Genomic DNA, 10,401 nt, shown 5'->3' with positions numbered 1-10,401 from the left:
GTGTGTCGGGATTTTTTACATTGTGCCATTGGTCTTGAGTTTCCTGTTTCGTCATTGCTGGAAGTGTGTGTGTGTGTGTGTGTGTGTGTGTGTGTGTGTGTGTGTGTGTGTGTGTGTTTTTGGACGTGTTTTTAAGCACGAACAAGACCATTTCAAACACTTAATACTCGGAAGACCTGCTGGCGAGAATCTGCTCCTTTATGTTCTTCTGCAATACAAGCCAAAAACCGATAAACACCCACCAGTCAGTAAGAGAAAACGGAGTAAAATTGGACGGCCCGCATTTGTTATGGAAGGCGGAGTTGGAAATCCAATATAATTTCGAGCGTCTTGCTCACCGTTGAAATCATGTCTTCACCTGGGAAAATGAGAAAGCCCGATATTAAAATGGTTGTCATAGGAGACATGAATGTAGGGAAAACGTCCCTGCTGCACCGATACACAGAGAGAAACTTTAAGGACACTTTAAGCACAATTGGTGGAGCATTTTTCTTGAAGCAGTGGGGTCCATACAACATCTCCATCTGGGATACAGCGGGTAAGATTGATATAAAAAAAAAAAAATGTTTTCCTCCTGACCATATGACACAAAAGATTTTAATTTGGTCATTTCATCTTAATACCAACGTTTGCGAGATTTAGACAGTCAAAACAGTTTTGAGTATTATTGATCCAATTTTGTGCCTCTGGAAAATAGTGATTCATTACATTGTATTATCAAAGTTTTGTGTGGGATTTTTGGCCACATCTATGTTTTTGGATGTGTGGAGTGAAAGTCACAGTATTTATTTATTTGTTTATGTTTTTTTTTTTAAAGTAAAAATAGATTTAGGTTATTTGATTGAAATCATTACATTTGCATTCGTAATGTTTCCATTATTTATCTTAAAATAAAATATGGGCAATTAAATGTAAACATGCATTACTGGGATACAGCGTTGTCTGTCATTGGTTATTTGGTTATTCAAGTAAATTGGCAATTCAATTTTTAATAGAATAGTAATGTTTTTTTTTTTTATTTATGTTTTTAAATTATATATATATATATATATATATATATATATATATATATATATATATATATATATATATATATATATATAAAGGATTATTAGGAACACCATACTAATACTGTTTTGACCCCCTTTCGCCTTCAGAACTGCCTTAATTCTAAGTGGCATTGATTCCAACGAGGTGCTGAAAGCATTTAAAGAATTATAGCAAAAGTAATTTTCCTTTTTCGGTGGAGTCGGGGGAATCTGATTCAAATGTGTGTGTGTGTGTGTGTGTGGGAAAGAGTGTGACACACAGACACACCTACATTTTGACTGTGATGAAATCAAGTGGCATGCCTTAGAGTCTTGTGTTAGTTCCTAAATGCCCCTGAACCATCATATGCCACGATCCTAAGACATCGCTTCCTTTTATCAACTAAATAAAATCTTATTGAGTAATATGATCTGCCAAATTAAATGTATGGGAGAATAAATATTCTTTATGAATAAAAAAAAAAAATAAAAAAAAAAAAAAAAAATATATATATATATATATATATATATATATATATATATATATATATATATATATATATATATATATATATATATATATATATATATATATATATTTCTAGTTTCTGACAGCGCACTAATAAGGGGGAAGAAAAAGGGCAAAAAATGACATATTGCATCAATGACTGAAGTTATCTCGTGTTCTTTGGAAGATTTGGCAATCTTGGTAGTTTCAGTCATGAATGTGGATTTTTCCCCCCACTAAATTTTAGTAGGCTAGTCATGGATAGCCTATAATATCAATTTGCACATTTGCTGAATAGAAGCAGGTCTATGTTTTCTTTAATCAATAAGGTTAACGCAAAAGGATATTTGACCCTCTTGGCTTTAGTCTAAACAAGTCAATGAGGTTATACGGTTCTTGTTTTTCGAGGTTGTTTTCACATATTGCACATAGCAATATCTATAACATCTTTAACTTACAAAACAAACAGGAAAATTCTTTAGAAAATATTGACATTTAAAAACAATGAGAGAATGAGAATGAAGTATTTTAAAGGAGTATTTTCGATTTTCCTCCTTAAAATTTAATGATATACTGTTCATATTTAACCCCTTTGTGCCAACTCAATTTCACAAATTCATTGGAAAAGCAAATATGACATTACTAATGCACTCACGAAGTATAAGAGCCAGGGTGTTTAAAAGCAAAAATGTGAGGGCTGTATTTTTTTTTTTTTTTTTTTTTTTTTTTTTTTACTGAAGCGCTTATAGAAAATAGGTAGTTTACCCAAAAAACGAAAGTTCTGCCATATTTACTCAACCTCATGTCTTCCAAACCCCAAAGATTTTCTTTATTCTGTAAAACAATAAAAATATACAATGACATTAGGTGAATTGTTTATACTGCTCTTTTCTATAAAATGAAAGTGAATGGTCTTCTAAAGTCATAGTGAAAGTCAATGACCCCGATGTAGCTGAAGTGAGTGAGGAACAGAAATTTCACAGCTGACCCCATAAATGACCAGGGGGAAAAAAATCATGAAAACTTGACTTTCAGACGGTGATAAAAAAGGAACATCATTTCTTTTATTTGTTAGTAGTATGGCTAAATGAACTGACCCCAATGTACTCAACGAAGGAGAGAAGGTAATAGGTTACCAAAACATGCATGTAATATTGCATTACAAAAAAATATAAATTTTTTCCATGTCACAGAAATACAAATTTCAAGAGTCACAAATTGGACTGACAGCTTCCAGTCTTACTGACTCAGCTCTCTTGTCGCAACAGCTCTCAAGTTGACATTTCACTAGAGGGCAAGACTACTGAATAACATACTTATCTTATGTGTGTTGGTTTATATATATATATATATATATACAGTATTGTTCAAAATAATAGCAGTACAATGTGACTAACCAGAATAATCAAGGTTTTTAGTATATTTTTTATTGCTACGTGGCAAACAAGTTACCAGTAGGTTCAGTAGATTGTCAGAAAACAAACGAGACCCAGCATTCATGATATGCACGCTCTTAAGGCTGTGCAATTGGGCAATTAGTTGAAAGGGGTGTGTTCAAAAAAATAGCAGTGTCTACCTTTGACTGTACAAACTCAAAACTATTTTGTACAAACATTTTTTTTTTCCTGGGATTTAGCAATCCTGTGAATCACTAAACTAATATTTAGTTGTATGACCACAGTTTTTTTAAAACTGCTTGACATCTGTGTGGCATGGAGTCAACCAACTTGTGGCACCTCTCAGCTGTTATTCCACTCCATGATTCTTTAACAACATTCCACAATTCATTCACATTTCTTGGTTTTGCTTCAGAAACAGCATTTTTGATATCACCCCACAAGTTCTCAATTGGATTAAGGTCTGGAGATTGGGCTGGCCACTCCATAACATTAATTTTGTTGGTTTGGAACCAAGACTTTGCCCGTTTACTAGTGTGTTTTGGGTCATTGTCTTGTTGAAACAACCATTTCAAGGGCATGTCCTCTTCAGCATAGGGCAACATGACCTCTTCAAGTATTTTAACATATGCAAACTGATCCATGATCCCTGGTATGCGATAAATAGGCCCAACACCATAGTAGGAGAAACATGCCCATATCATGATGCTTGCACCTCCATGCTTCACTGTCTTCACTGTGTACCGTGGCTTGAATTCAGAGTTTGGGGGTCGTCTCACAAACTGCCTGTGGCCCTTGGACCCAAAAAGAACAAATTTACTCTCATCAGTCCACAAAATGTTCCTCCATTTCTCTTTAGCCCAGTTGATGTGTTCTTTGGCAAATTGTAACCTCTTCTGCACATGCCTTTTTTTTAACAGAGGGACTTTGCGGGGGATTCTTGAAAATAGATTAGCTTCACACAGACGTCTTCTAACTGTCACAGTACTTACAGGTAACTCCAGACTTGATCATCCTGGAGGTGATCATTGGCTGAGCCTTTGCCATTCTGGTTATTCTTCTATCCATTTTGATTGTTGTCTTCCGTTTTCTTCCACGTCTCTCTGGTTTTGCTCTCCATTTTAAGGCATTGGAGATCATTTTAGCTGAACAGCCTATCAGTTTTTGCACCTCTTTATAGGTTTTCCCCTCTCTAATCAACTTTTTAATCAAAGTCCGCTGTTCTTCTGAACAATGTCTTGAACGACCCATTTTCCTCAGCTTTCAAATGCATGTTCAACAAGTGTTGGCTTCATCCTTAAATAGGGGCCACCTGATTCACACCTGTTTCTTCACAAAATTGATGACCTTAGTGATTGAATGCCACACTGCTATTTTTTTGAACACACCCCTTTCAACTAATTCAACTAATTGCCCAATTGCACAGCTTTAAGAGCGTGCATATCATGAATGCTGGGTCTCATTTGTTTTCTGAGAATCTACTGAACCTACTGGTAACTTGTTTGCCACGTAGCAATAAAAAATATACTAAAAACCTTGATTATTCTGGTTAGTCACATTGTACTGCTATTATTTTGAACAATACTGTATATATATATATATATATATATATATATATATATATATATATATATATATATATATATATATATATATATATATATATATATATAATGACTGTGGCCATTTTTAATATATGTGATCTATTCATCTCTGTATTTCTGTGCTTCTCATTTCATCAGGTCGTGAACAGTTCCATGGTCTGGGTTCCATGTATTGTCGTGGCGCTGCAGCCATCATTCTCACGTATGATGTCACAAACTGGCAGAGCTTTGTAGAGCTTGAAGATCGATTTCTCTCTCTTACTGACTCTGCCAATAGTGACAGCTTATTTGCCATCGTGGGCAACAAAGCAGACCTCACTGACCGTCAAGCCCATGTTATGATCCCAGAGGAAGTCAGGGCAGAAGAGGGTAGTGTACTTCCCCTTCCATCCTGCCTCACCCCCCCAGACATGCCCTTGCACAAACAGGTCAATCAGGATGATGCCATAGCACTTTACAACCGCATAATTCGCAGTAAGGCACTAGAGGGCATCAGTCCACCAGCAGAGAAGATGTGCTTCGAGACGAGCGCTAAGACTGGATTTAATGTAGATTTTATGTTCGAAACACTCTTTGATTTGGTGTTACCATACATCACTCAAAAACGCTCCCAAAGTGAGTCGCCCACATTGTGTTTGGAGGACTATAATGATGAGGGGAGGAAGAGCAAAAGGAACTGTTGCACATGAGAATAGTTGCTGGAGAGGATCATGCATGAACATGCATCGGTTTATGATCTGTTGCAGAACTGTTTAATCTCAGAGTAAATATTGTACGTTGTTGCAGTAAACAAGTACATTGTCTTTGCTTTGTGTGTGTGTGTGTGTGTGTGTGTGTGAGAGAGAGAGAGAGAGAGAGAGAGAGAGAGAGAGAGAGAGAGAGAGAGAGAGAGAGAGAGAGAGAGAGAGAGAGAGAGAGGAGGCTCTTGAAGCCTCTTTATATCTTCAAGATAATCTTGTTTTTCTTAATTAGAGCACAAAGACTTTGAACTTACTCTGTGTTTTGGCTCACAGGTGGTTCACATTCTTCTGAACACTTCCTTTTTACAAAAGTGTTGAAGATAAACAAATATACATTATCATAATTATATATTTTTTGAGGATCTTAAAAATTATTTTATTTTCAATTAACTTACTGTCATTTCAATATGGAAATTTGTATATGTATATTATTGTTATTGACTTGTGATTGTCATTTAAATAAAGTTTTATGAATACAATTATTAAACAAAAACAGAGTGTGCTTTTAAGTTGTTAATAGGTTTGTTTTTCATTCACTCTTTTCCACTTTTATAATCTGCTGTCATTTGCTCTCCTGTAAAACTGGGTCATACTTGTTTTTTGTGCAATAATGTTCCTATAAAGTCCCACCAGAGGTCTGAGTAATGGACTTGCATCCAAAAACCATTGGCTCCTCAAACAGCAAACTGAAGATCTGAAAAAGATTATAATTGACTCTTTTCCAGGAGTAGCAGGGTAAGGCTATGAATAGTTTTAGAAAATCTGTTTCCTGCTAGCATTTCTATTGGAAAAACAAACAAAAAGACTTCTTAGTAGAGGCAAAGAGAAGACCAAGAACAATCTTCAATAGAACTTCTAGTACCAATAATCTGTGCCAAATCAAGTTCTCCTCTGTAATGATTACAGCTTCCAAGCTACTTCATAGATAAATGCTAGGTTTCTTTTTTGTAGAATGATGGCATCTAAAGCAGTTGCTTCTGCTTGTACACTAACATGAGCCAAAAAGGACAGATTGAAAACTGTGAAGTAAAGCTGTTTAGCCAGCAGATCTAGCAAACAATTTTGTTGATATGGAATTTAAGTCCCACCCATATATTCCTTAAAGACTCATATATAGATTTTTTTTTTAAAGTTTAAAATGTATATTCTGTATGGAGCAGGTCACACGAGTGCAAAGAACTTAAGACTGACTAGAAGAAAATCCATTAGAAGGGTGTGGGTTATGACCAAAAAAAAAAAAAAAGTATATACACTGATTCTTTAAAATGTAACATTTCTGTAGTGGCTCTTTATTCATATTCAGCTGAACCAGAGATGGTCAGACAAGATGTAAAAACTGCTTTAGAGAATTATCCACTTTAAAACACTACTAGCAAGAGAACCTTTCAAACAATCAAACAACCAACTTTATATAGAACTTTTACAATGACGATTGTTTCAAAGCAGCTTAAGTGTTAAACAGGACAATATTGCAACAATTTGATTGGGCTAGTTTGATTTGGATAGTTTATCAAATTAAGTATGACCCAATTAATTAAATTTGTATATTTAGTTGAATAACGTGGATCATAAGTTTAGTGTCCCCAACTAAGCAAACCAAGCCGAAAGGCGACAGTGGCAAGGAAGAGAAATATAATAACCCTGTGATGCATGGTGCCAGCAGTGCCCTTTTTAACCACTGACCCTTACCCCATTATGCATGACTGTCCTCAACAAATGAGGTTCATTTATGATAATGAAAGGGGTGATAGTCACCATTAAGATGAGATAAACCTTTAGCATCTTAAAGTCCATTAGAAGGATGTGGGTTATGAAAAAAAAGTGAAGACATCCCTCACCCTCTCTGAAATGTGGGCAGCTGAACAGTGGCTCAATTATGCTCCCTAAAACAAGTGAACCAAAGAGACAAAACAAGTCAAAGAACCAGTTCACATGCTTTTAAGTTTATTTACGCAGAGTACAAAATGTCTTCAATATTCTTCTTCCTCCTCCCCACAGTCATCAGTGGAATCAGCCCCAACCTCCTCATAGTCTTTCTCTAGAGCAGCCATATCCTCACGTGCCTCTGAGAACTCGCCTTCCTCCATCCCTTCACCTACATACCAGTGCACAAAAGCCCTTTTCGCATACATCAGGTCAAACTTGTGGTCCAGGCGGCACCATGCCTCTGCAATGGCAGTAGTGTTGCTCAGCATACAGACAGCCCTCTGCACCTTGGCTAAATCCCCTCCTGGCACAACGGTGGGCGGCTGGTAGTTGATGCCGACTTTAAACCCTGTTGGACACCAGTCTACAAACTGGATGGAGCGTCGTGTCTTAATGTTGGCTATGGCGGCGTTGACATCTTTGGGAACCACATCCCCACGGTACAGCAAACAGCAGGCCATGTATTTTCCACAACGAGGATCGCACTTCACCATCTGGTTTGCCGGCTCAAAGCAGGCATTGGTGATCTCTGGTACAGAGAGTTGCTCATGGTAGGCCTTCTCAGCCGAAATTATGGGAGCGTAGGTGACCAGTGGGAAGTGGATGCGAGGGTACGGAACCAGGTTGGTCTGGAACTCTGTTAGGTCCACATTTAGGGCCCCATCGAAGCGCAGTGACGCCGTAATGGAGGACACAATCTGTGCGATGAGCCTGTTCAGATTGGTGTAGGAAGGCCGCTCAATATCAAGGTTGCGCTTACAGATGTCAAAGATGGCTTCATTGTCGACCATGAAAGAGCAGTCGGAGTGCTCAAGAGTGGTGTGGGTCGTAAGAATGGAGTTGTAGGGCTCAACCACAGCTGTGCTGACTTGCGGGGCAGGATACACAGAAAACTCCAACTTTGACTTTTTACCATAATCGACAGACAGTCGCTCCATCAGCAGAGAAGTGAATCCAGAACCCGTTCCACCTCCAAAACTGTGGAAGATCAGAAACCCCTGGAGACCAGTACACTGGTCCGCCTAGAGAGGAATCAGAGGAGGAGGGGAGAGGTCATCAAATACATACAAAAGTTTAAAGGACCTTAAAAACGTACCATTTTACGCATCCGGTCGAGCACAGAGTCTACAATCTCCTTGCCAATGGTATAGTGACCACGAGCATAATTATTGGCTGCATCCTCCTTGCCACTGATGAGCTGCTCAGGGTGGTATAGTTGTCGATAGTGACCGTTACGGATCTCATCTGCATTTCAAATAAAACAAAGGACAGAAAAGAAACTGTACACTGGAATTACAGGGACAAGAGTTTGAATAATGCAGAAAATAAACTCTTTTTTTTTTGAGTTCAGGCTTACCAACAACAGTCGGCTCTAGATCAATGAAGACTGCCCGAGGAACATACTTCCCTGCACCCGTTTCACTGAAGAAAGTGCCAAAAGAGGAGTCAGTCAACAAGGTGCCCTCAACATTGGTTCCATCTGGCTGGAAGCCATGCTCCAAACAATACAGCTCCCAGCAAGAGTTACCCATCTGGATACCTGCTTGGCCAATATGTATGGAAATGCACTCCCTCTGGATTGACCCAAAACAAAATAAATATATATATTATAAAGAAGCACACATAACAATCACAACTGGAGTGAAATGGTAAAGTAGTAGCATTAGTAAGCCAGTGAAAATCTCACCATTGTGCTCAAGAATCAGCGCAAACAGAACTTAATTCAGCGCTTGTAAACCCTACAAATATAAAAGACTTTTGACTTTCCAAGCCAAACTTCTCCCCCAAAAGTATTGACTGCAAACTTTTTAAAATGAACCAAATCACTTCCACAACTACTCAAAAGCAATCCACCTGATCTTGATTTGTATTGTTTGCTAATCAGAAGGATGTGGTTCTTAATCAACTCTAATGGAGGGAACCAGTCCTGCAGAATAAAAGTAGAACAAGTTTTTTTTCCCACTTATATTTTTTTACAGCTAAGGGGCCCGTTCTTCGTACCTTGCTTAATATATCTGAGAGTATGTGACAGATCCCAGATCTTTTAATCGTGACAACTGATCTCTGGCTAATTAGTTTTTTTCAAACAAATTTGCGGATTGGATTAAAATATCTGGATTAAGTTATATGAGATCACTGCTCGTGCCTGTGTGTTCCCTGAAGACGGCAGATGCATTGATACCCAAAACCACAATCAGTAATGCAGCGATTGGCTGGAGTCAAGACAGCGTAATGACATCATATAATAAAAAAAAAATTATATAATAATAAATAATAATTAATATAATCAAAAAACTTGTCAAAGAAAAAAGAAGAAGAAAAAACATGAATTTCTGGACCTTTATAAGGAAACAGACAATCGGCCAAACCAACATAAAAGCTAGATAAATTAAATGTGCACTGTTTTGATGAACATGATGCCAATTATTTATATTGACGATTTTGTAATGTTTGTACACACTTTACATTTTTATTTCAGTGTTGTAATTTTATTTTTAATTCAATTTGAAGCAGATTTGTTATGTGACAATATTAATTGAAGTTTCTTAACAGTCAATTCAAATGATCTGCATCTCTCGCTGCATCAAGCCACTCCCATAATATCCGTCATCACTCATATTCATGAACGACAAAGATTAACTGCACAATGGCCCTCACAAAAGTGCATACACCAAATTTCCAGCGTACACCTTGCGTACACCCAAACCCACGGTGACTTTGAGATTTATCAATATGGACGGCACGCTCAAATCCTACGCCAGCTCAGGAGGTGGTGTACGCACGTTTTGAGTTTACTGCAAAAATGTGCAGAAAAACAATTCCTAACACCACAAAATGCACTGACGAATATATGCTATATTATGACCCACTGTAAAAAACAACAACATTGTAATTATAAATGTCAGTGTTTTTTTTTGTGCAACGTAGACTTCAATGTTTAATTTTTGTGACTATAGGCTACCAAAGCATTTGAGGCATGTATTCCTCCAGTTGCGAGCCTGTGCGGAAGCTGCGCACGAACTGGGACTGAATAATTCAGACTGACAAAATAATAAAAATTACATTCTTCTTCTTTTAAATATGAATAAAATAAATAATAATGACATTCTTCTTCTAAATAACAATAAGCGTCATTAATAATAAAAATCATAATAATATAATAAAAAGAATCTTACAAATTGTCATGCAATTATTAAT

At 37.1% G+C, this 10,401-nt stretch overlaps 2 protein-coding genes across 2 annotated transcripts; one reads left to right on the top strand and one right to left on the bottom strand.

Moving 5' to 3' along the window:
- The first annotated feature begins 159 nt into the window (after positions 1–159).
- On the top strand, positions 160–5,369 carry LOC137073239 (ras-related protein Rab-20-like). Its single transcript, XM_067441527.1, has 2 exons — positions 160–538; positions 4,676–5,369. Exons 1-2 carry the CDS (start codon positions 349–351, stop codon positions 5,224–5,226), a joined length of 741 nt encoding a protein of 246 aa, XP_067297628.1. The 5' UTR covers positions 160–348; the 3' UTR covers positions 5,227–5,369.
- A 1,835-nt stretch (positions 5,370–7,204) lies between these two features.
- LOC137073238 (tubulin alpha-1B chain-like) lies at positions 7,205–9,030 on the bottom strand. Its single transcript, XM_067441526.1, has 4 exons — positions 8,891–9,030; positions 8,561–8,777; positions 8,300–8,448; positions 7,205–8,225 (listed from the first exon to the last, which is right to left on the bottom strand). Exons 1-4 carry the CDS (start codon positions 8,891–8,893, stop codon positions 7,248–7,250), a joined length of 1,347 nt encoding a protein of 448 aa, XP_067297627.1. The 5' UTR covers positions 8,894–9,030; the 3' UTR covers positions 7,205–7,247.
- Between the last annotated feature and the right edge of the window lie 1,371 nt (positions 9,031–10,401).

The sequence above is a fragment of the Pseudorasbora parva genome, chromosome 4, assembly GCF_024679245.1.
Source record: "Pseudorasbora parva isolate DD20220531a chromosome 4, ASM2467924v1, whole genome shotgun sequence".
NCBI lineage: Eukaryota > Metazoa > Chordata > Actinopteri > Cypriniformes > Gobionidae > Pseudorasbora > Pseudorasbora parva.
The sequence above is the reverse complement of the archived record's forward strand: the minus strand, read 5'-3'. Positions and strand labels throughout refer to the sequence as shown.